This window comes from Ips typographus, linkage group LG1 (genome assembly GCF_016097725.1).
Source record: "Ips typographus isolate SLU linkage group LG1, UJ_Ityp_2.0, whole genome shotgun sequence".
NCBI lineage: Eukaryota > Metazoa > Arthropoda > Insecta > Coleoptera > Curculionidae > Ips > Ips typographus.
Genome location: NC_138422.1, coordinates 20714470 through 20741110, shown reverse-complemented (window position 1 = coordinate 20741110; position 26641 = coordinate 20714470). Strand labels below are relative to the sequence as shown.

Below are 26641 nucleotides of genomic sequence, written 5' to 3'. Positions count from 1 at the left end.
ATCAAAAGGCTACAGGAAAAGAAATTGTTTAGAAAAGGACCAAAGAATCACAATATCTCCTTGTAAAAGGAAGCTATATGTTTACTAGTAACAACTTCAATTAAAACATTTTTTTCTTTTGAAATAAAGTGGTGGGGGTCAAAAGTTGCTTTGAGTTTGGTACCTTGAAAAGAGCAGTTTTTTTATCATTTACACTATAAATGATTATTTAAAGCTGTTTTCCTCCATTGGTGGCTCTTTTTCCAAAACCTATTTTACCACCTAATTAAATAAAATACATTGCATTGCATCATGTCGGAATTGATAGAACTTTGTCAATGTTTCCCACTTGACAAAGTTGGTATGAGTGAAATGCTAAATATTATAAATCATCACATGTCTGATGCAGACCCTGTCACTAAAATATTACAGTTTACTTTTGACAGTTTTGACATCATTAAACCATTAGTTCAAATTAATCATTCACTTAAGCCAGGATTACCCAACTTAAGTCATAGAGGTAATCATAAACTTAATAACCAATAATAAACAAAGTAGTCCAGTTTACTTTTTTTATTATGGAAAATAATTTACTTTATGATTACCTGTATGATTAAGAAGTTGGATAAACTTGGACTTAACTAAAATGTTGCTTACAAATGTAGAAAGTTGATGACTATGAAGTTGATTTGAATCATTAAATATAGATTTTTTTGTGAAAAACTTGAAATAGAAGAAAGCTAGAAAGTCGCGATTTTTGCTGTCTGATATAGGTGTAATAGTATTCAGTTTAAACATTTATTTTTAGAGCATCTAATAGAAAAAAATCTGTTCCACCACTTAATTTCAAGAGATGGAGAAAAAAGTAATATATAATATATGGTTATTTTCAAATTGCCAGTTAGATATGTACTTTTTTGAATGGGTTTTTTTTAGTACACCCTCTTGTGGATATTACCCAAAATTGAAAATATTTTTTTCTGATTTTTTGTACCTCTTTGTTTAACAATTTTTTTTGCTACTGCTCTAGAATAAACCCTTCAGTCAAAAAAGCTGGGAACCACTTTTATTTGGACACCCTGTACAAAATCCTCTGTAGGAATCCCATAAAGTTGGAAACTTCATAAATATTTATGAATAACAACCAATCCACTTTACTATTTTGCTATTAGCCTTTTTGTCCACACAAATTGCCTAGATTGCTCTAATTCACTCATGTTTATGACCTTTCTTGTTCTAAGTTAAAAAAAAATCTGTACCTAATACCTGTTTGTAACAGTTCAATGAATCATAATTATACTATACTATTATTATAGGTAACACAAGTAAACTACTTAGGGAAAAGATTGATACAGAAACATTTTTGGCTATTTTTAAAGGCTTATATGAATTTCTCAGCCAAATTTAATAAACAAAAAAAAAAGGTTTTGAAAGGCCATTCCTTCTAGTATGAAGACTGTTATTCTGATTTCTTCACAGATATCAAAAGTAAAGAAAAAACTTCTTAAATTTTAACCCAGTAGTGCATCTAATAACTGAGATAATTTTAGAACATTCTTGCTTATGCCATTTCATGGGCTTGGTTGATATCTCTGAACATGTTTGGGGGTTTTTCGGTTTTTGGTCTACAAAAGGAATTAAGGGGTATTTTGAAAAAGACGCAATTATGGACACACAGCAACAGCCTATGTCCCTAGTTTCATTTTAAATAAAGTTTTGAATATGATTTTTTTATTAAAATTATTCTCAGTATTCCTGCAGTACAGGGTAACGTATATGAATGTGTAAACTTTGGGTAGTTATATTATTGTCTTATAACCCCATTAATTTTTTCCCATTTTGCACTAAAACACTAAAGGAAATTTGTATTAACCTCCCTCATACCTCAAACATTTGGTGTTGATTTATCTCCTTAAAATTAGTTGTGGTATTCTCGAAATACAGAGTAATTTATAAAAATCTACGTCGTTTTCGAAAACACCCCATTTCTTATGTAGAACAATTTGAATTGAAAAACTCTGAAACATGACCCGAAATATTAACCAAACCCCTTACATAAAACAAAAAAAAGTTCTACAACTATCAAATGCACTGGGCGCAGAAATTTGCATCACGTTTTTCTTTACCCTGTATATTGATGTAAATTCACTGCAAGTCAAAATGAATTCCTCTCTAATTCTACAATTCACATTCAGGTCTCTCATTCAAATTCGGCTAAGACAATTTGAAGATAATAATAATAATAATAATAATAATACTTTATTCATGTTAAGCACCAGATGGTTTACATACGTCAAGGATACAAAGTAGCAATCACTAACATAGATAAGTAATTGCAAATATGATGCTAAAAAAATTCCTAAAATAAGTGCTAAAATATAGTTTAAAACAAAGCTTGATCAGTAATATTTAGATTTGTTAAAATGGACAATTAGACAATTACATCCAAAAAACAAAAGACTTGACAATGAATTTAGAACTAATATACTACAATCACATACACGTATCACTATACTAAGCTATTACTATTCAAAAAGTCATCAAGACTATAGAAGGGGTTTCGAAGCAAATAATCCCGAAGTCGGTTATCGAACCGGGTTACGGGAAGCAGCCTATAACTGTGTGGAAGTTTATTATAAAATTTTTGTGCCCAGTAATTTGGACCTATTCTTGTTCTCTCTAACCTATGAAAAGGTATCACTAGGTCACCTCCGAAACGAGTCTCCCAGCGGTGCACATCGATATGCATTGTGGAATGGTTGAAGTTATTTTTCAGATGCATTAAATTTTGAAATATATAAACACAAGGGAACGTCATTATACCGAGAGCTGTGAATTTCTCCCTACAGTCATCCCTGTAGCCCAAACCCGAGACCACCCTGATTGCCCTACGCTGAAGAGCGAAAACACGTCGCCTACCCGCGGAGTGACCCCAGATTACACACAGTACAGATACAGTGTGTCCCAAATTGGTTCTACATGTATTGCGTCTTTAACCGTAAGAGCTACAGAGTCGGTTAAATGGGGAAAGTTTTAGAGAATTTTATGTAAAACTTATTTCCGGTTTCCAAATTAAATTATCTTTCTCCGTTTTCCGGAAAATTGGGAAAACGTCAGAGGCTACATTTTAAACACTCTTTAACAAAGCCAAAGAGAGTTTTGAAACTAAGACATTATTAAGGCACTTTTTTACGTAAAACACGATGATGTAATTAGAAAAACCCTATAGTCATTGGTTTCCGAGATATGGATGATAACTTTGTAAGCCATCTTGAAGGCGGCCATATGAATTTAATTATGGTAAAAAAAATATTTTTTTTAAATACAATTTTGATATTATTTAACCAAAAATTTTACTATCTAGTGGGACACCCTGTATTTAATAATTTCATTATCTTTAAGTGGGCTTTCACACCAAAGTAGCATGTCATGCCAGGAAGCAGGAAACATGCTACTTATTTTAAAATATATGTAAGGGTACAAACATACTGGAGCAGTTCATCTCGCCGCGCTGCTCGCCGTTTCATCTCGCCATGCATGCGCCGTGCATCGAGGCTCGCCGCTACCAAACATACTGGAGTTGTTCACATCGCCGTGAACTCGACGCTAGTTCGGTCTAGTCTGGAAAAATCCGCGCACTGTGGTGTGTGACCTTCAGCGGACCAATCACAGAGCGAGTTCCAGGCAGCTGCCTGCTAAAAAACAAAACATTTTGTTCTTGGAGTCGCGGCGAGTGGCGCGGCGAGGTGAAAGGCTAGGTGCATTACTCCAGTATGTTTTTCCTAATTCGTTTCAATGGTATTGTTTCATAGTCGCAGTGCGGCGAGCAGAGCGGCAAGCAGCGCGGCGAGATGAACTATTCCAGTATGTTTGTACCCTAAATTATTGTTCGCATTCCTACCGGAGTAGCAACATGCAACGCTATTCCGGTATGAAACCGACCATTAATTTATATCGGTTTTAAAATAAGTAGCATGCTTTCTACTTCCAGGCAGCATGTCGCACGTGGCATGCTACTTTGGTGTACTAAAAGTAATGGTATTTTGAAGCTTACAGCAAACTTTCTGAGATTGTTCAATTTTAAGACAAAGAACTTTTAAATTTGTTTTCCGAATGAGATGATAGCTTTATTTGTTAAACATTACTGAATAAAAGCAATAAGCCATATCTATTCTAGAACTTCTTATAAGAAGCATTTGTTTTCCATCAGTTTGGTCGGGTTTTCGACTGTGTAAAAAGAACAAAGTTTGTGTCACACTTATAGGCGTATCATCAGGTTGCGCCAATTCAAATAACATGTGACTGGTGTATTTTTTTATCAAAAACTGTATTTTTTTATTTCAGGAAAGGTAATGGGGAAAAGTGTTCTTACACCAATGATGGCAAAATAATTGCGGGCGTAAATGAAAACAGTTTGTATGCAGTATTTGTCAACTACATAGAAATTTACAATAACAGTGTATTTGATTTACTGGATGAATCGTCTGGCAAATCTCTCCAGAATAAAATTTTGCGCGAAGATTGCCGCAAAAATATGTATGTAAATGGAGTTGTTGAAGTAGAGGTAAGTGTAAATCAATGTGGTAAATTGTAATTAGTGAAACTAGTAAGTAAATTAATTGTGAAGTACTATGTAAAGTAAGTTAATAGAATTGCGAGATTACCAAAACTCGGTCTGCAACTTTGTCATACCAATATTTATCACTCTGACTATAAAAATACTCATACCACACTAGTAATGTAACAATCTAGCAACCTTTTGCTACCGTTGAACTTTTCTCAAGACTTTCTTTTAGGTAAAATCTGCGGAAGAAGCTTTTGAAGTGTTCCAATCCGGACAAAATCGTAAACGTGTAGCTTCAACCGTGTTAAACGCGGGATCGAGTAGAAGTCACTCAATATTTAATATAAGAGTAGTGCAACTGGAACAAGCGGCAACAAATAGTGATGGAACTGCTACTATTCCTGCTGATAATCTTATTAAAGTGGGACAATTAAGTTTAGTGGATCTTGCTGGATCTGAAAGAACTAATCGGTTAGTACTATTTCACTGTTATCATACTGAGTTTCAAATCAATTTTGTTTTGTGCAGTACAAATAACACGGGTATGCGATTGAAAGAAGCCAGCAGTATTAACAATTCACTAATGAAATTGAGAACCTGTTTGGAGATTTTAAGAGAAAATCAAACTTCAAAAAGCAACAGATTAGTTCCCTATCGTGACAGCCGACTGACATTCTTGTTTAAACGATTCTTTGAAGGAGATGGAACAGTTAATATGATAGTTTGTATTAATCCCTCTGTTGACGACTTTGAAGAAAACATTCAGGTAAGTTTCTAAATCAATATTAAACTAATAATAAAAAAATCAATTGCTATTGTACTATATTAACATTTATATTAGTTTTTGTTGTAAACTTTTGGACTGATGAAGCCATTAAGCAGAAACATGTGTCATGGAATTGGGGTTATTATTTTTGATCCTTTGATTCACTATTTTTTTATAGCGAATCAACCTTTAAGCCGCTTTTCTTTTTAACGTGTGTGTCACAAATTTCTTGTTTTATTTATCAATTTAAATATTCTTTATTGTTAATTCTTATTTCTTAATCCTCAACGAGTTAAAACCGTGTTATTTGGTGGTGTTTACACAAGTTCTTGCTTCGTAATTAGTAATTTTACTTGTTGATGCACAAAACCTTGAACGTTCCCAACTTTTAACTTTTTAAGAATTAAGCAATAAGAATAAAGAAAATATTTCTTTGCGGATGCGTTCATTTGACGTTTTGACTATCTTGACGCGCTCCATAGTGGGCGATTGTGGCAATCTAACTGGACATAATGTTGGAATTTCCTTTCTGGCTTTGAAATTGATCAGTAATATTAATTATAAATATTACTGATTATTTTCTTTTTTAAGTTTTTTTTTTCATTTCTGATCATTTATACTTAAGATTTAACTACCTTTGTTGAGGATACAAAACCATAACAAGCTTTTAGATTGTTCTAAACGCTTTTGGAAGCTTCTAAGCTGGTTCAGAAGCATTTGGAAGCTTCTACACTGCTGGAAGCTTTTGGAGTTTCTATAGTAATTTGGAAAATCGTTTTAGACTACTTCAGGAGCATTTAGAAGGTTTTAGGTTAGTTTAAAGAGCATATTGAAGGGTCTGAACTGCTTCGAGGCATTTGGAAATATTCTAGAAAGACTTCTAGGAAGACGGTTCTTGAAATTCTTGGAAGCGCTTAAACTGCTCTAGTTTAAACGCTTTCAAATCTTTTGAAAACGTCTCTAGACTAATTGAGCATTTGGAAGCTTTTAGACTGTTCTGAAAGCTTTTGCAAGCTTCTAGGCACTGATTTGGAAGCTTTTGGAGTTTCTACAGTGTTTTGGAAGCTGGACTACTAGCAGCATTTAGGTTTTAGGACAGTTCAAAGAGCATATTATTGCAGGTTCTGAACTTCTTTAGAGGCATTTGTTCTATAAATTGTTCAAAAAATACTCTACAAACATTTGGAAGCTTTTAGATTGTTTTGAAATTTTTTGAGAACTTCTGGACTACTTGAAGAGCATTTGAAAGCTTTTAGACACTGCTTTGGAAGCTTTTGGTGTTTCTATAGTGTTTTGGAAGCTTCTGAATTCTTTTTCAACTACTTCAGGATCATTTGGAAGATTTTTGGACAGTTTAAAGGGCATATTGAAGGTTTTGGAGTGCTTTAGAGGTATTTGGAAACTTAGGCGGTTCTAGAAATTGTTCAAAAAAGCCTCTAGAAACATTTGGAAGCTTTTAGAATGTTTTGAAAATTTTTGAGAGCTTCTGGACTACTTGAAGAGCATTTGGAAGCTTTTAGACACTGTTTTGGAAGCTTCTGAATTCTTTTTAAACTACTTCAGGAGCATTTGGAAGATTTTTAGACACTTTAAAGGGCATATTGAAGGGGCTGGACTGCTTTAGAGGTATATTGAAACTTAGATAGTTCTAGAAATTGATGAAAGCTCCTGTGCTGTTTCAGGAGCATTTGAAAGCTTTTAGACACTGTTTTGGAAGCTTTTGGTGTTTCTATATTGTTTTAGGAGCTTCTGAATTTGTTTTCGGCTACTTCAGGAGCATTTAAAAGGTTTTAGGACAGTTTAAAGAACTTATTGAAGGTTCTGAACTGCTTTAGAGGAAATCTTAGATGGTTCTAGAAATTGTTGGAAGCTTTTAAACTGCTCTAGAATTATATGGAATCTTTTAGACTGTTTCGATATCTTTTGAAAGCTTCTAAACTAGTTGAAGGGCATTTGGAAGCTTTTAGACTTAAATAGAATATAACATTTCTGTAAATCACTTTTAACATTTTTTTAGGTGATAAAATCAATTTTTTTCTTCTACTTTTAGTTTTTTAAGGCAAGAGCCCATTAGAAAACAGCTATCTACCTATTTCAAACAAATTTGGACCACAATGACACCTTCTACATCTTGTTTTTGTTTGAATTAAAGCTTTTGAAGATGGTTTTTGTAGTAATCTGTAGATGTACCAAAAACTGCATGATGTCTTAATTTGTTTAGTTAAAAAAAAAACAAATGGGGCTTCCAGTTCTTATGGCAAAAGCTATTGATGACTGATAATTATTGAAAGCAAATTTGGACCAATGTGACTTGTTTTTCTTTTGAATTATATTTTGGTTGTAAGGAAAAATAATGTTCCGGAGACATTACAGTGCCTACAATAATGCAACAGGCGTGCTAACGGAGCATTATATTTATTATACTGTTTGTAATTTTGCAAAAGAAGTTTGCACCGCCCACTCTTCTCCAGTCATCTCAGATCGGAACACATATGCCACTTTTTTTCTATTACCGTTATTTCTGTACCCCGTAAAACCATCGAAAATGCAGCACGCTGTACAGGAAAACCTAATGATTGTTGTGACGTCCTTGAGTGTTTTTTTTTCTTTATATTTATGTGGTTTGACGCTGGTAGATTATTAATACATTTTTCAGGTTCTGAAATTTGCGGAAATGTCTCAGGACGTAAAAATAACTAAGGCCGAAATCAATAAATATACACCTCTCAAGAAAACCATAACCAAAAACAAGGAAAATCAAACACCGGCTAAACAAAGACCACCATCTAGTTTTACTTTACTTCCACCGATTCCAATGATTAAACTGAATTTAGATAGCATGGATGAATGTCGTTTAGCCATTGATAAAGTTATAAATGCGCTAAAGTTGCGTAGCGCCAAAGGTAAAAATCTGAATCGCGAAATTGACGATCGACAGAAAGAATTGAGGAAGAAGCTGGTAAACTTAAATCAACACTGCGTACTTAGTACTGCCGAAATGAGAAGTTTAAAAACGGTGATTAACAAGGTACACAACTTAATTGTGACAATTATTTTATTTTATTGCTATTTACCTTGCTGATTTAAGGAGAAACAAAAGTCGCAGAATTTGAACTTGAAAATAACGGATCTTGAGGTGGCTAATCAGGACTTAAACACTAAAAATGAAGAACTGCTGGAAACTATTGGTACTTTTAAAAATACTATTAATGAAAAAGACCTGAAAATCAACCAGTACGTGTTAGAGAGACAACGATGTAAACAACAGTTGGGTAAGTCAATTTTACATTTTTTAAAACTGTAAAAAGCAGTAATTAATAAATAAATGTTTTTTTTCAGCTCTGCACAACGAAAAAGCTACCCAAGAACTTGATGCCAAGCTTCGACGGCAGCGCGATCATCTCAACGCTGCCATGAAAGCCAAAGATCAAAAACTAAAGCTAGTAAAAGGAATTTTAGATAGCGAACTCCCACCCATTGAGTTAGATCACTTCGATATAAAACCAGAGAGCACGGTAAACACAGTTGCTTCGCATATGACGGCAACTCCCAAAAATGCGGCCCACATGTACCGAAGGAATATGCATGCAACGTCGGCACCGCGATCTAGAAGATCTCGATCGGCGGGTAAGTTTTTATAAACTTAAAATTGGTTTTTATAATAAATTACGAATGTCTATCTAAGAGTCGGTACTTTCACCGGCGAATAAATTTATTCTGAAAATAATTGCTATAGAAATGACCAAACCTAGCGTCTTCTAAATTTACGGTTTCTATAGAAACTATCTTTGGAATAAAATTATTCTCAGGTGAAAGTACCGGTCCTAAAGTGTCTGCAAATAGAGGCTTCCAAGCTTCTTGTATTTTTCGGAATAAGTAGTTTGATATTCCCACCAATACTGTTCTCGCGGAGTGAGTTTACCCGTGCGTCACGAAGTCTACGTCATTTATAATCATATGAATCAAATCAAGTTTTCGTCAACCAACCTGTTCATATTATAGAAAAGGGCGTGTCTAAAGCTTCGTCACTTTTAAAATTTTGCGTGTATTGTCAGTCAGAAAGTAGAGATCTTTGGCTGCAAATTTGCACTAAAATAACCTTATACCAAAGCAAATCAAATATCTTGGAAATAACCTTTTTTATTTATGGGAAGTCTCTTTTTGGATCATAGAATTCTATGGAACGCCGTTTTGCTCTTTAATGTAACGCAGAAATAATGTATTGTTCAAACAATAGAAATTTCGGCGATACATTTTAAAACGTTGGTTTGAAAATAAATGTCAATTCCTGCGTTAGTTTAAAAATCATGTACATATTTAATACGACCAAATAAAAACAATGCTTAATTTTAGCGTTTGTTGAATTAAAACGTTACTTTCACTTTCCCCTCAGACGAACGAGTGTAAAAAATCATGGTAATTTGGCGATCCTTTAATTATTACGTTACTTTAAATATTTCAACCACAGCTTAAAATGAAACAATTGTAAAAATTCAGTCAATTTTTGCGTTGGATGATTTTAAACATTCGTTTAAAAAATACAAACGATGTTCAAAATAAACAATTGCAATAAATCCAGGAATTAAAACGTTGGTTGAATTAATACAATACATTTAACTACGAGTATCACATTTTTACGTTCGTTCGCGCAATCTATTGTAAAAAATACGTGCTGCTGCATGTTGCATGTGGCGGAGTTTGGAAGTAGAAATAGTAGGAATCTGTACGATCGGCGTTGAAGAGTTGAGGTTGCTTTAATAGAGATGTTATGTGGTCCCGATATCGACCGGATGATCGATTCTTTTAATGCGTACTGCGTACACTACGATATTATGCGAGGTTTCTAACCAGTCTGGAATATTGCAAATGTTTTGAAAAGTACTGATTTAATTTATATTATATTTATATTTATATCGTTATAATATACGATTTTATAACTTTAATTGAGGGAACGATATAAAACAAAATTCTAACAAGTAGTACCCCCCTATGTACCTAACTCCCTACTTAATTATTTTTCCGTTGACCGTATATTAACAGTTTTTTTAATGGACAATAACGGAAGCAAAATTGTTCATTAATGAGTCCCATTAATGCATGATTTTTCAATTGTTTCTCTTTAATGTATTTTCTTTAATGATACGCTCGTAGAAGTTCTATCTTTTTTTAACTGTATTAAACAGACAGAAAGAGGCGTACTTTAATTACCGTTAGGTTAGTTCTCCATCCGCCATTTCCGACAAAGCTAACTATGAATGTCAGTTATCATACAGGTTTTGTTGTCATTGTCAGTGGTGTGTATACAACTGACTACATGTGATGGCTACATGTGATAGCCCATACGTTTTCCTAAGAAAAGTTTATGTGGATTTCTTTTCATTTTGCATAGTTTTCGTGCAAAAAGTTCCTCTTTTTTGTACTAGTGCAACAAAGTCTTTTTTGAACTACAAAATTGCACGTCTAATAGGTACCTGCAGGTAGGAGAAATTCCTGTCAAGTCAGACATTTCATATTTTAAAATTAACAACTAATGTACTTTTGTCATCAAATAAGTCGATTTTATAAAAAAATTTGTATGCAACACATGCGATGTGATGCGACGTGTTGTTAACAATTTTCACGTTGCGTTCAAAAAAATGTACTTTTTGCACTTGTTGCATAAATAACTATTTTATAACGACACACGGCAAACAAGTAACCTGAAATACTTTTTTTAAGATTTCTCAAAATCGTTGGTCTGTCCTTTTCTTTAAATAAGAGAAAACTTACGTCAACTATGCAATGTGATTTTGGTTTTTAAAAACAAAAAGTTTCAGCTGATCAAAACGTTTTCAAAGTCATTAAAACGCACACGCGGTTTTGGAAATACATATCATTATCAATAACGATTTTAAAATTCCTTTGGGCATACCTATACTGAACAACCCGAAAGACCAATAAAATAATAAAGAAATTAAAAAGAAATCTTAATAACCTAACTTCTTCGTTTTCGTTTCGCGCCAACTTCCCTGAGCTGTTCCTCACTTAAGTTTGAATATTTGTCTCTAAACCTTATGCCTTCCTTGTAACAGTTACGGTAAACAACTGTTTTAGAACAACATAATAGTTTTGATATTTTTGATGCAGAAAAACCTTCATTTACTAAAAAAGCTAATTGTTCTCTAGGAATAACAACAGCTGGACGACCTTTTCCTACAACAATAATTGCATCCTTCTAAATCCTTTAAAAGTGCTAAGTACTTGTACTAATATATACTAATATATCAGTAGACACATTAGATGATGAACCATATTTTGTGATTTTTGATTTTTGTATGGTTATGTTATGATTTTGACTGTTTGAAGTTGGTTATATCCAGTAACTTCCAATTTGCTATTTATTGCATTTCTTCTCTTTCTCTTCTTAATAGGCATTTTCAGTTTTTTTGTCTGTAGTGGAGTTAATAGTTGTGTTCCTTCTAAAGCCGATTACACGTTATAAAAACAAATATGGTTTCCATAGGTATATACAGGGTAATTCAAATTCGACCCTCACCATTGGGATCTCACAAACCATAAGAGAAAGTTTAAATTGGGGCAAAGTTGCGCAATTTAAAGCTCAACCAAATGCTGTTTTAAAATTTTTGATTTTCCGAGTACTTGTTTGACAAGTACTGTCAAATAATGACATTTTATGAAACGGCCCATTAACTCAAAGCCAATAACTAAAGTAAAAATAGTTTTTATTGAATTATTTTGTAATTTATGAAGCAAATCATAAGTTATTATACATCACTAAAATCAGAATAAAACGTACTATTTGGTGGGCTAAAAATCCAATATGGCGCCGATAAGAAAAAAGAAAGTTGATGATGGCTGCCAAAAAACGAAACGTCGTGTGGCAAATTTGAATTCATCATCGAATAGCTGAGAAAAAGTGGCAATGAAAAGGTGCTTTTAGTTTTGGAATATCTCTTCAAATAAGATTAGAAATAAATAAAAACAAAAAATCAAATTTTCAGTTTTTTTCGGATATATTCGGAAGTAAAACTAGCATTTTGGAGTTTAAAACTGCATTTGGTTGAGCTTTACATTGCGCAACTTTGTCCCAATTTAAACTTTCTCGTATCTCTTATAGTTTCCGAGATCCCAATGGTGAGGGTCGAATTTGAATTACCTTGTATATAGAAAAAATATTAACATTGAAACATCAATATCTCAAAAACCGTTGCTAAATTATGTTTTGCGAGAAATTCAAAGACTTATAATATACGGGGCCAGAAAAAAATCAAGTGTGACATCATTATTATTACGTTGATCCCCTTGTATATACCGATTCTACATCAAAATGCGCAACAAAAAATAATAATAAACAGCGTGTTCGAGCACATTTTGAAAAATTATACCTTGATTTTTAAACGTTTGTGATACCCTTTGTGAAACAAGCGTAGTGCACTCAGTGCGGCAGTACGCATGCAAACAATCGATCATCCGGTCGATATCGATACCAGACACATCTCTATTAACACGACCTCACTTTCTCGTTAGACGCATATAGTACAGTTTCCTACTATTTCTACTTCCAAACTCGGCCACATGCAACATGCAGCAGCACGTATTTTTTACAATAGATTGCGCGAACGAACGTAAAAATGTGATACTCGTAGTTAAATGTATTGTATTAATTCAATCAACGTTTTAATTCCTGGATTTATTGCAATTGTTTATTTTGAACATCGTTTGTATTTTTTTCGTTTGTAATCATCGAACGCAAAAATTGACTGAATTTTTACAATTGTTTCATTTTAAGCTGTGGTTGAAATCTTTAAAGTAACGTAATAATTAAAGGATCGTTAAATTACCATGATTTTTTACACTCGTTTGTCTGAGGGGAAAGTGAAAGTAACGTTTTAATTCAACAAACGCTAAAATTAAGCATTGTTTTTATTTGGTGGTATTAAATATGTACATGATTTTTAAACTAACGCAGGAATTGGCATTTATTTTCAAACCAACGTTTTAAATTGTATCGCCAAAATTTCTATTGTCTGAACAATACTTTAATTTTTGCATTACCCTTTAAGAGTAAAACGGCGTAATGTGTGTAACTTAAAAGCAATGTTTTAAATGACTAGAATTATTACAATAGTTATTTCGGACTTGGTTGATTAAAACGATTGTTTAAAAGAATGGTTCATCTAGTAGAAAATTTCCATAAGCCGTTGTACTCTTTAATGTCTTTCACGCAATCTAACGCCAAATAATGTATTGAAATAATCATGTAACGTAGAAAATAGTGTGGTTTAAAACTATTGATCATTCGAACGATACTTTACGCTTCGACTCATTAAAGAGTAAAACGGCGTTCCATAGAATTCCGTCTAAATTTGAAACCTAATTTATTTTGAAGTAGAAGTCCATTGTCTCTCAGTGGAGGTGTAAGAATACAGGGTGCGGAATGACACACAGTCTTCTCCACTATTTTATATATAATCACCAATATGTAGTATTTCTTTAACTTTAAGCTCTTGATTTAGGTTCTGGATGGTTACATGTTTCTCTAAAATAAATACAACAAATTAAAAATTCAATAAGACATTCTGAAGGATGCGGTAGTATCTCGTATCTCATTTTCAGGTTGCAATCCACTTATTTTATTTTAACCCCGCTGGAAAACATTTTAGACGCTTATTTTATTTTTTCTATGGCTTTATTATTAATATGTTTGAAGAAATTTTTATGAAAAATCTATAATACAACCCAAAAATCTCAGTCTCTGGAAAAAATGAAATGTTAATAGATGTTTCTTACAAAAGTAGATATATTTTACTATTATTAACATACTATCGTTGTACATATCATATAATGTATTTCGAACATCTATTTTAATGCTTTCAGATAAATCAGTGGTCTTGGCCCGTCGATAACGTCTCGATTTACGTTTTCTAGGTGAGGAAATCATAAGATTAGTTGCTTGCTTTTTCCGAATCGAATAAACAGTTTTGCGGGAAATTTTCAAAGCAGCTGCAACCTTCTAGTATCAAAAAAAAAATACATCAGTCAGAATATGTAAGGTCTTAAAATTTCTTATTTTCTTCCTGAACAGACGATAAAGGTCTCTAAAGGTCCTCCATTGGTTTTTTCCAATTCAAAATATTGTTGCGAAGCGAACTTTTGATTATTAGTTAGGATTTCTTTAGTTATTTGTTGTTACCCCTGTATGTTACGTTGCTTTGTTTACGTTCTACATTCTTTTGTCTGTGTTCTAGAAAATCCTGGCTCCGTTGCTTATATAGAGAGAGATTTATGTTATAGCTTAATGAGTGTGAGAGAGATAGTCAATTTCATGAATATTTGGGAACTTTCTAGAAACCATGGAAGCCTATATAAGCAGCTGAACCAGGCCTGGTTAGTTAGTTGTTGAATTGATGATTGTAGTGAAGTTGAAGTTGTCAGATAGCGAGGTTAAGTGTCAGTATCAGTTTATTGTTTGTAAACAATATACGGTGTTGTTCAAGAAGTGTGTCATTAAGGAGTACGACGGTACATTTGGTGTCAGAAGTGGGATTGGAGAATCGAAGAAGAGTTCCAGAGGAAGACAGAATAAACCGACAAAAGCAGAAGGTGTGTTGAATGCCTGTGAGTACACGACAACAAAGTGCCAAAATGGATGAAGGAATGAAACAACTTATGGAGATGATTCAAGCAATGAAAGCAAGTCAGGACCAAAAGTTGGAGGAAATGAAAGCGAGCCAAGACCAACAGTTCGAAGAAATGAAAGCGAGCCAAGACCAAAAGTTCGAAGAAATGAAAGCAAGCCAAATAAGTCAAGAGCAGTTCAAAGCAAGCCAAGACCAAATTAAAGACCAGTTTCAACAACAAGAAGAAAAATTAGACCGAGTAATAAATGAAATAAAAAGAGAAATGGACAACAGGATGGAAATTTTGGAAGAAAAGGTAAATGAGAGGATAAGCGGTATGGAGAAGACCGTTCAGACCTTGCGAGAGGAATTTGACAAACTACAGGAAAAGTCTTCAAAGCCAACCGTAGTCGCCGGTTCTAGTGTCTGCTCAAATATTAAGCCACCAGTTTTCGACGGTAAGACCTCATGGCAGGTTTACAAAAAACAGTTTGAGGCTGCCGCAGAGGCCAACAATTGGACATCAAGTGACAAAGCCACTGCCTTGGTTTTGTCACTTCGAGAGGAAGCACTGGAGGTTTTGCAGACTTTGGACGAGAGCCAGTACAAAAACTACGACGACTTAATCCGACATTTGAAGATGAGATTTGGAAATAAGCACCTAGAACAAGTATACGAAGCTCAGTTGTATAGTAGGACCCAAAGAAGCACGGAAACACTTCAACAGTATGAAGCCGACATTGCTCGATTAGTTTGTCTGGCCTATCCAACGGCCTCTCACGACATTAGAGAGCGAATGGCAGTACGGGCTTTTGAACGAGGTCTTAAAGATTGTGACACAGAGCAAGCAATACGATTAGCGAGATGTCAAACATTGCATGATGCTCTTGCCTACGCTTTGGAGTTTGAGGCGGTCAAGCAAGTATCACGAGGACATACTCGAGTGCGTCAAGTCAGAAGCCTTACACCGGAACCGAGAAACCGATATTTCAATTCAGATCGCACAATCACTCAGTCAGCCTTGAATCGTCAGCTGGAGACATTTCGAAAAGAACTAATGGGAACGTTAAATAGAAGAAGTCAGAACAATCGAAACGCTCAAACCATCACGTTTACTCGGTCATTGGAATGCTGGAACTGTGGAGAAAAGGGGCACATTCAATCGCAGTGCCGCAAACCTAGAAGAATGCAAAGACTTCAAGAATATGACTTCCAGATTGAACACAGAAAAGGACGTTTGCACGGAAACGCGGACGCAGTGTCACGAAGACCTTGTGTGGAAGGTTGCAATCACTGTAAACGCCTGGAGATAGCCGAATTTGGAAAGCCTTGTCGAAGGATCGCTCTGAAAAATGACATCGCATGGGATCGGGAAAACTTGGCTGCCGATCAACGAGAAGACCCCGATTTAGGACAGATAATTAACTGGAAAGAGCGTGGAGAAAGACCAAATTGGGAGGAGATTTCCGCTAAGTCTCCAACATTAAAGGGATATTGGGCATTATGGGAGTCCCTTATTATTGATGGAGATTTACTAAAAAGAAAATGGGAAAGTCCGGATGGGAAAGAAGAACGACTACAGGTAGTTCTGCCAAGAAACCGAGTTAGTGACGTACTGAAAGAAGCCCATAATGGAATTGGCGGAGGGCACTTTGGCATCAACAAAACGTTAAATAAAGTTAGGGAAAGGTTCTATTGGCTACAAAGCCGCTCAGATGTAGAAGATTGGTGTCGGCGTTGCGCAGACTGTTTCAGTAGCAAGGGTCCCAAAACTCGGAGCCGAGGATGTATGAAGCAGTATAATGTCGGAGCTCCGTTTGAGAGGATTGCCGTTGATGTAGCTGGACCTTTTCCCAAAACTAATTCCGGAAATCGCTATGTCTTGGTCGCAATGGACTACTTCAGTAAATGGCCAGAAGTGTACGCAATACCAAACCAGGAAGCCGCTACTGTAGCAGAAGTTCTGGTTGACAACTTCTTCTGCAGATTTGGAGTACCGAGGGAGCTGCATTCGGATCAAGGGCGTAATTTCGAATCGGCAGTATTCAGGGAAGTGTGTGACCGATTGGGAATTAAGAAAACCAGAACTACTCCATTACACCCACAGTCAGACGGAATGGTGGAACGTTTCAACCGGACACTAGACAACTACCTAAGGACAGTCGTCGATAACAATCAGACAGATTGGGATCAGCACATTCCGTTGTTCCTGATGGCTTATCGTTCGGCAGTACATGATTCCACTGGCAAAACACCAGCTAGTGTTGTCTTGGGAAGGGAGCTTCGTTTGCCAATGGATCTTCTTTTTGGACGACCGGAAGAACCCCCAGCCTCTTGTGATAGCTATTCGGAAAAATTGGCGCAACGTTTGCACGTGATCCATGAGGAAGTCCGGCAGAAGTTGAAATTTGCAAGCGACCGACTAAAGACAAGATATGACAAAAGGGCCAACAGCAGCGGATTCCAAGCCGGTGATCAGGTCTGGTTATACAATCCTGCTCGAAAGAAAGGAAAGTCACCGAAGCTACAGAGGTCATGGGAGGGACCCTACGACGTTATAAAGCGTCTGAACGACGTCGTCTACAGAATACAGCGAGGACATCGGGCGAAAATGAAAATAGTTCACCTGGATCGACTTGCACCTTACCGACCACCCAAAGCTGGTGAAGTTGATGATCGGGACGATCAACTCTAGGAGGGGGGCAGTGTTGCGAAGCGAACTTTTGATTATTAGTTAGGATTTCTTTAGTTATTTGTTGTTACCCCTGTATGTTACGTTGCTTTGTTTACGTTCTACATTCTTTTGTCTGTGTTCTAGAAAATCCTGGCTCCGTTGCTTATATAGAGAGAGATTTATGTTATAGCTTAATGAGTGTGAGAGAGATAGTCAATTTCATGAATATTTGGGAACTTTCTAGAAACCATGGAAGCCTATATAAGCAGCTGAACCAGGCCTGGTTAGTTAGTTGTTGAATTGATGATTGTAGTGAAGTTGAAGTTGTCAGATAGCGAGGTTAAGTGTCAGTATCAGTTTATTGTTTGTAAACAATATACGGTGTTGTTCAAGAAGTGTGTCATTAAGGAGTACGACGGTACAATATTCACACAGATTAAGAATTAACTGCTGGGCTTGTCTGTGGAGAATTTTTCCAGTCATTTTCTAAAAAAATACTGTAATAGTAAGTAATTCCGAATTTACGAAAAACCAAATGGCTAAATAAAAACCATAATAGACACTCCCACTTTTTTTTCAAAACAGGTTAGTAATTGTGCCAATTTTGGTTAGATCGTGACAGCCGCCATAAAAAAAATAAAGATATTAATAATATTATTATGAAATTACTTACAGAATGTTAAAAGCGTAGAAACAATAGCTCTTAAAAGAACTGTGGTGGTGTGGCAAATAAAAAACTTTATAAATGATTAACAACACAAAGAAACGGAAAAGAATTAATAGTGTTGCGAAGCGAACTTTTGATTATTAGTTAGGATTTCTTTAGTTATTTGTTGTTACCCCTGTATGTTACGTTGCTTTGTTTACGTTCTACATTCTTTTGTTTGTGTTCTAGAAAATCCTGGCTCCGTTGCTTATATAGAGAGAGATTTATGTTATAGCTTAATGAGTGTGAGAGAGAAAGTCAATTTCGTGAATATTTGGGAATTTTCTAGAAACCATGGAAGCCTATATAAGCAGCTGAACCAGGCCTGGTTGTTAGTTGTTGAATTGATGGTTGTAGTGAAGTTGAAGTTGTCAGATAGCGAGGTTAAGTGTCAGTGTCAGTTTATTGTTTGTAAACAATATACGGTGTTGTTCAAGTAGTGTGTCATTAAGGAGTACGACGGTACATTTGGTGTCAGAAGTGGGATTGGAGAATCGAAGAAGAGTTCCAGAGGAAGACAGAATAAACCGACAAAAGCAGAAGGTGTGTTGAATGCCTGTGAGTACACGACAACAAAGTGCCAAAATGGATGAAGGAATGAAACAACTTATGGAGATGATTCAAGCAATGAAAGCAAGTCAGGACCAAAAGTTGGAGGAAATGAAAGCGAGCCAAGACCAGAAGTTCGAAGAAATGAAAGCAAGCCAAATAAGTCAAGAGCAGTTCAAAGCAAGCCAAGACCAAATTAGAGACCAGTTTCAACGACAAGATGAAAAATTAGACCGAGTAATAAATGAAATAAAAGGAGAAATGGACAACAGGATGGAAATTTTGGAAGAAAAGGTAAATGAGAGGATAAGCGGTGTGGAGGAGACCGTTCAGACCTTGCGAGAGGAATTTGACAAACTACAGGAAAAGTCTTCAAAGCCAACCGTAGTCGCCAGTTCTAGTGTCTGCTCAAATATTAAGCCACCAGTTTTCGACGGTAAGACCTCATGGCAGGTTTACAAAAAACAGTTTGAGGCTGCCGCAGAGGCCAACAATTGGACATCAAGTGACAAAGCCACTGCCTTGGTTTTGTCACTTCGAGAAGAAGCACTGGAGGTTTTGCAGACTTTGGACGAGAGCCAGTACAAAAACTACGACGACTTAATCCAACATTTGGAGATGAGATTTGGAAATAAGCACCTAGAACAAGTATACGAAGCTCAGTTGTCTAGTAGGACCCAAAGAAGCACGGAAACACTTCAACAGTATGAAGCCGACATTGCTCGATTAGTTTGTCTGGCCTATCCAACGGCCTCTCACGACATTAGAGAGCGAATGGCAGTACGGGCTTTTGTGCGAGGTCTTAAAGATTGTGACACAGAGCAAGCAATACGATTAGCGAGATGCCAAACATTGCATGATGCTCTTGCCTACGCTTTGGAGTTTGAGGCGGTCAAGCAAGTATCACGAGGACATACTCGAGTGCGTCAAGTCAGAAGCCTTACACCGGAACCGAGAAACCGATCTTCCAATTCAGATCACACAATCACTCAGTCAGACTTGAATCGTCAACTGGAGACATTTCGAAAAGAACTAATGGGAGCGTTAAATAGAAGAAGTCAGAACAACCGAAACGCTCAAACCACCACGTTTACTCGGTCATTGGAATGCTGGAACTGTGGAGAAAAGGGGCACATTCAATCGCAGTGCCGCAAACCTAGAAGAATGCAGAACCAGGAAAACGAAGAGTAGCCAGTTTTCCGGGGCAAAAGCTGGCTACGCAACACTGTCAAGCCCCACCAACCATAATTAAAGTAGCCCGTCTTCAGCACGAAAACACCAGCTTAATAGTGACCGGTAAGATTTGCGGCCAGGATTGCCAAATGGTTGTTGATACCGGTTCTTGTCATACTATCGTAAGGCCGGACATAGTGAAACACTGCAGGATTAGCGACACTGGTACAAAGTTTATATTGGAAACTGCCGCTGGTGAGTCAATGCCTGTTCTGGGAATCCATGAAGCGGAAGTGAAGCTTGGGCGGCATGTCTTCAACCATACCGTTTTTGTGGCCAACATAACTGATGACGTCTTAATGGGCTTAGATCTTATGGAGCAACACAAGTTCCAGCTGGATTTGGAGAATAGATTGATCAAGACTGGACAAGACGAGATTGTTATGATGACACCCGAACAAGATATGCGTGTGAGGAAAGTTACGTTGGAAGAAGATGTCAACTTACCTGCAAGATCAGAGACCATCGTTAAAGTTAATTTGGATAGAAAAACGGAATTGAGCAAACTTCAGCTGATAGAACCGAGTTATGAAGAGGAAGATGATGCTGTGAAGAAGGGAGTTCTTGTAGCCCGCACCCTAGTCCAGCAGAAAAACGGCCAAGCATACGTAAAAGTCGCCAATTTGAAAGAATGTGGTCAAAGATTTAAAAAAGGCGATATAATAGCCAAATCCGAACCAGTACTTATGGTGACTAAGGAGTCGCACGAAACAAAACCAAACCCCGACAGTGACCTTCCTGAGTGTTTGGTGCACTTAATGAAAAAGACGAGCTCAATTTTGACTGATCAAGAGAAACAGACTTTTGGCCGTTTGCTTCACGACTACAAGGACGTGTTCGCCTTAAATGAAACGGATTTGGGAAGAACTCATTTAGTGAGGCATAAAATTGAAACAGGGGATTATTTGCCCATTAAGCAAAGACCCAGACGACTCCCATTGGCTAAGCAGGCAGAAGTGGAAAATCTTATACAGGACATGGCGGATCGCAGCGTCATTGAGCCTTCCACCAGCCCTTGGAGTTCTCCTGTGGTACTTGTTACTAAGAAAGATGGGTCGACAAGATTCTGCGTGGACTATAGAAGACTAAATGAAGTTACTAAGAAAGACAGTTATCCCTTGCCCAGAATAGATGACACCATAGACACTCTGGCTAACGCAAAGTGGTTTACCACCTTGGATCTAAAAAGTGGATACTGGCAAGTGGAGATGGATCAACGGGACAAAGAGAAAACTGCCTTCTCAACTGGAAATGGCTTGTGGCATTTTAACGTCATGCCTTTTGGACTTTGCAATGCTCCGGCAACCTTCGAAAGATTAATGGAAACTGTTCTACGAGGATTGACTTGGAAAACCTGTCTTGTTTATTTAGACGACATCATTATTATGGGCAAAACATTTGAAGAACACCTGCAAAACGTTGAAGAAATCTTCAAGAAGTTCAGAGGGGCAAACCTGAAATTAAATCCGAAGAAGTGCAGCTTTTTCCAAGAAGAAGTCGAATACTTGGGACACGTTATATCGTCAAAAGGAGTAAAAACCGACCCGAAGAAAACTGAAGCTGTAAAAAATTGGCCTGTTCCGAAAGACAAGCATGAATTAAGGAGTTTTCTGGGATTGTGTTCCTATTACAGAAGGTTTGTTCGTGGATTTGCTGATATAGCCAGACCCCTACACAAATTGACGGAGAATAACCAGCCCTTCGAATGGACTGCAACATGTCAGGAAGCCATGGAAGAACTGAAAGTAACCCTTTGTTCTCCACCAGTTTTGGCTTTTCCACGACCTGGGGAAGAGTTTATTGTGGACGCAGATGCTAGTAATATTGGTTTAGGCGGAGTTTTATCTCAAATCCAAGATGGTGAAGAACGAGTGATCGCCTATTTCAGCAAATCACTATCAAAGCCAGAGAGAAATTATTGCGTAACCAGGAAGGAGCTGTTAGCCGTAGTGAAAACAGTCGAGCAGTTTCACAAATACCTGTACGGACAACGATTCAGACTAAGGACGGACCATGCCTCTCTGAAATGGCTATTTCAATTCAAAAATCCAGAAGGACAAATAGCTCGATGGTTGCAAAGACTTCAAGAATATGACTTCCAGATTGAACACAGAAAAGGACGTTTGCACGGAAACGCGGACGCAGTGTCACGAAGACCTTGTGTGGAAGGTTGCAATCACTGTAAACGCCTGGAGATAGCCGAATTTGGAAAGCCTTGTCGAAGGATCGCTCTGAAAAATGACATCGCATGGGATCGGGAAAACTTGGCTGCCGATCAACGAGAAGACCCCGATTTAGGACAGATAATTAACTGGAAAGAGCGTGGAGAAAGACCAAATTGGGAGGAGATTTCCGCTAAGTCTCCAACATTAAAGGGATATTGGGCATTATGGGAGTCCCTTATTATTGATGGAGATTTACTAAAAAGAAAATGGGAAAGTCCGGATGGGAAAGAAGAACGACTTCAGGTAGTTCTGCCAAGAAACCGAGTTAGTGACGTACTGAAAGAAGCCCATAATGGAATTGGTGGAGGGCACTTTGGCATCAACAAAACGTTAAATAAAGTTAGGGAAAGGTTCTATTGGCTACAAAGCCGCTCAGATGTAGATGATTGGTGTCGGCGTTGCGCAGACTGTTTCAGTAGCAAGGGTCCCAAAACTCGGAGTCGAGGATGTATGAAGCAGTATAATGTCGGAGCTCCGTTTGAGAGGATTGCCGTTGATGTAGCTGGACCTTTTCCCAAAACTAATTCCGGAAATCGCTACGTCTTGGTCGCAATGGACTACTTTAGTAAATGGCCAGAAGTGTACGCAATACCAAACCAGGAAGCCGCTACTGTAGCAGAAGTTCTGGTTGACAACTTCTTCTGCAGATTTGGAGTACCGAGGGAGCTGCATTCGGATCAAGGGCGTAATTTCGAATCGGCAGTATTCACGAAAGTGTGTGACCGATTGGGAATTAAGAAAACCAGAACTACTCCATTACACCCACAGTCAGACGGAATGGTGGAACGTTTCAACCGGACACTAGACAACTACCTAAGGACAGTCGTCGATAACAATCAGACAGATTGGGATCAGCACATTCCGTTGTTCCTGATGGCTTATCGATCGGCAGTACATGATTCCACTGGCAAAACACCAGCTAGTGTTGTCTTTGGAAGGGAGCTTCGTTTGCCAATGGATCTTCTTTTTGGACGACCGGAAGAACCCCCAGCCTCTTGTGATAGCTATTCAGAAAAATTGGCGCAACGCTTGCACGTGATCCATGAGGAAGTCCGGCAGAAGTTGAAATTTGCAAGCGACCGACTAAAGACAAGATATGACAAAAGGGCCAACAGCAGCGGATTCCAAGCCGGTGATCAGGTCTGGTTATACAATCCTGCTCGAAAGAAAGGAAAGTCACCGAAGCTGCAGAGGTCATGGGAGGGACCCTACGACGTTATAAAGCGTCTGAACGACGTCGTCTACAGAATACAGCGAGGACATCGGGCGAAAATGAAAATAGTTCACCTGGATCGACTTGCACCTTACCGACCACCCAAAGCTGGTGAAGTTGATGATCGGGACGATCAACTCTAGGAGGGGGGGCAGTGTTGCGAAGCGAACTTTTGATTATTAGTTAGGATTTCTTTAGTTATTTGTTGTTACCCCTGTATGTTACGTTGCTTTGTTTACGTTCTACATTCTTTTGTTTGTGTTCTAGAAAATCCTGGCTCCGTTGCTTATATAGAGAGAGATTTATGTTATAGCTTAATGAGTGTGAGAGAGAAAGTCAATTTCGTGAATATTTGGGAATTTTCTAGAAACCATGGAAGCCTATATAAGCAGCTGAACCAGGCCTGGTTGTTAGTTGTTGAATTGATGGTTGTAGTGAAGTTGAAGTTGTCAGATAGCGAGGTTAAGTGTCAGTGTCAGTTTATTGTTTGTAAACAATATACGGTGTTGTTCAAGTAGTGTGTCATTAAGGAGTACGACGGTACAATAGTAAACAAATCAAATAAATTTCGATGGTTTTCAAACTGACAAAGACTGAAATAGAAGCGATCAGTAAATGTTTTTTTTTTGGAAGACATTCACTTAGATATTTACCCTTTCTGAAAGTGAACAATAGACAAGGATAAAGTCAATAATGCATGTCTACTTCTAAATCACAGGGAGATGACGCACGGGTAAACTCAGTCCGCGAGAACAGTATATCAGATGGTTTCTACTCAAAACCGTGAAATTTTGGTAAATTCCGTAAAATATTCGAATAATATTGTTATTTGTATACAGGGTGTCTCAGTTTTAAGTGCCCAAACTTTAATGTCGGATAGTACGTCGAAAAATAACAACACTTTGCTATATAATCCTATATCCAATAGGGCGTCGTTACTGATATACAGGGTGTTAAAGTTTTTTAAAAAAATTGCTTATTTGAGAATTTCTCGAAAACCGTTGGAGATATTGTAATGAAATTTTTGTGTGAATATCTCCTGTTCAAAACGTCTTCAATGAAATAAAAAATTGAACTGTGACGCAACCAGTGTCGTACTTACCGACGTACGCCTAGGTACTTTGGATAAAAAAAATGTTACGCCACTGCCTTTTTGGAAATTAAAATTTGTTTTTGAGATGACTGTTTAATTTGGGAGACAAAAGTCCTCTTGTGTTTTTTCGGATTGACGCACCATTTCAGAGTAAAAAAAGGAAAGGTTATAATGGTATAAAAATTTATTATTATCACATAACTTAAATTAGGAAACAAATTAAATAAAACTTAACAAATTAAAAGTTATTTAGTGCCTTTTGGACAGAGATACTTTAGGGAAAGCTTACGTTAAGTTTTGACTGTGACAATTCTTATGGCTCTTTGTCTCAGTCAACACCCTGTATATCAGTAACGACGCCCTATTGGATATAGGTTTATATAGCAAAGTGTTGTTATTTTTCGACGTACTATCCGACATTAAAGTTTGGGCACTTAAAACTGAGACACCCTGTATACCTAGGCCGTGAATTACTATTTTTTTGGCCGCGAGTACAACTCAAAATCTTGAGAACAAAAAAAATATTTCACGGCCGAGGTGTACACAATATTTTTCGTTCAAACGATATCCACTTACTGACTAACTGACTGGGTAATGTTTTTGGCTGGCCTCGGTTTGCCTTTGGTAGGAAACATGTTGCCGGTTGTCTCTTATCTTATTTCATTTTGAAATAAAAATTGCTACCAATTTTCAGGATCAAATATAAACTATTCTTTTATAATCATTGTTTTATTACTTTTGAGTCAAAGTGTTTTAAGTTTGCCTACTCATTGGAAGATATCAATCCTTATTAACTTTAAATTGATGTTTTAAAACAAATATTTGATGTGGTCTGAATTAAGGCAACATTCTTCAACAACCTGAATGACGAACAAAAGAAACTCCTGAAGGCGAACTATGTAACGAATAGCAAGGAATATTCTTTGCTATCATAGAAAACCCTTCTCTATCGTAATATACAGGGTGTTCCAGTTTTAAATGTCAATAATCTTCTATTCGATAGTCCATCAAAAATAAGTTGACATGTTTTATGTCATTTTGCTGAAAAACCCTTCTTAAAACGGCCCATACATTATACAATTAGTTGTACAACAAGTTTTCCAACTCGGGTAGATTCGACCGTCGAAACGATAATTGCATAGTTTGTTGCTGTCGTCCAACAAGTCGTACGACCCGGTTGAATCGTACGGTAGTTTGGCTGGAGAAACATTTATCGTACGACGGCGTTTGATATTCGACAAATCGGACTGATAAAAAGGACATAAACTTAAAAAAGAACTTAAAACTCTCGCAAATATGGAGACTAATTCATTTTGGACTGAATTTATTGATCTCTATCGTGAGCAGGTGTGTTTGTGGGATGTGAAATCCAATGAATATGCCAATAAACATAAACTTTTTACTTCCTTTTCTTTTTCCTAACTTTTCTTTCATCATGAACTAAAGCGACTGCACTATTGCTCTGTTTGCTACAGAAGTTTAAAAAATACTACAAATCTTCAAGACTGATTGATGCTCAGATCGTTTGTGTTTGTGGCCAAAATCACGTGCAACTTGTCGCATCAATTGTATGTTCAATCTATCGTACAACTTGTACAACTAACTAATTATATAATGTATGGACCGTTTAAGGAAGATACAGTCATCCAAAATTTAGTTAAAAAAATCGATTTTTTGCTATAACTGTCAGACCGTTGGAGCAATTTTCTTTCTTGTCTATTTCTATTTCCTACATCGTTACGGAGTTCGCCTCCTGATATTCAACGATCAAAGCCGATATCAGTCGATTGTCTCTTAACTTTGGTAAGAAATGTCTATCTCTCTCTAATTCACTTTGTCTTTTCAACTGTCTCTTCTTGTTAAATTGCTATTCTTTGGTCTAACAATCACGGTGACGTTTATTGTTACGTTTCCTGGTTGTGCTTTGTTGATGTGACGTTAAATAATAAACTGAGTCCTGTCAGAAACATTTTCAGTTTTTTCCTATACGCGAAAATGAAATACGCTAGGAAATAGGGC

General features: G+C 36.7%; 1 protein-coding gene across 3 annotated transcripts in view; it reads left to right on the top strand.

Moving 5' to 3' along the window:
* Nucleotides 1-26641, top strand: part of LOC145724221 (kinesin-like protein KIF23) — a 55838-nt gene that overhangs the window by 1319 nt on the left and 27878 nt on the right. For all 3 annotated transcript variants that reach the window (XR_014176956.1, XR_014176955.1, XM_081972378.1), the window contains exons 2-7: nt 4324-4543; nt 4776-5014; nt 5072-5309; nt 7966-8337; nt 8398-8581; nt 8649-8936. Coding sequence is in view for 1 of the 3 variants with exons in the window: in XM_081972378.1 (XP_081828504.1) it covers nt 4324-4543; nt 4776-5014; nt 5072-5309; nt 7966-8337; nt 8398-8581; nt 8649-8936 (1541 nt within the window). In the remaining 2 variants the exon portion in view is untranslated. The remainder of the gene's footprint in view (nt 1-4323; nt 4544-4775; nt 5015-5071; nt 5310-7965; nt 8338-8397; nt 8582-8648; nt 8937-26641) is intronic.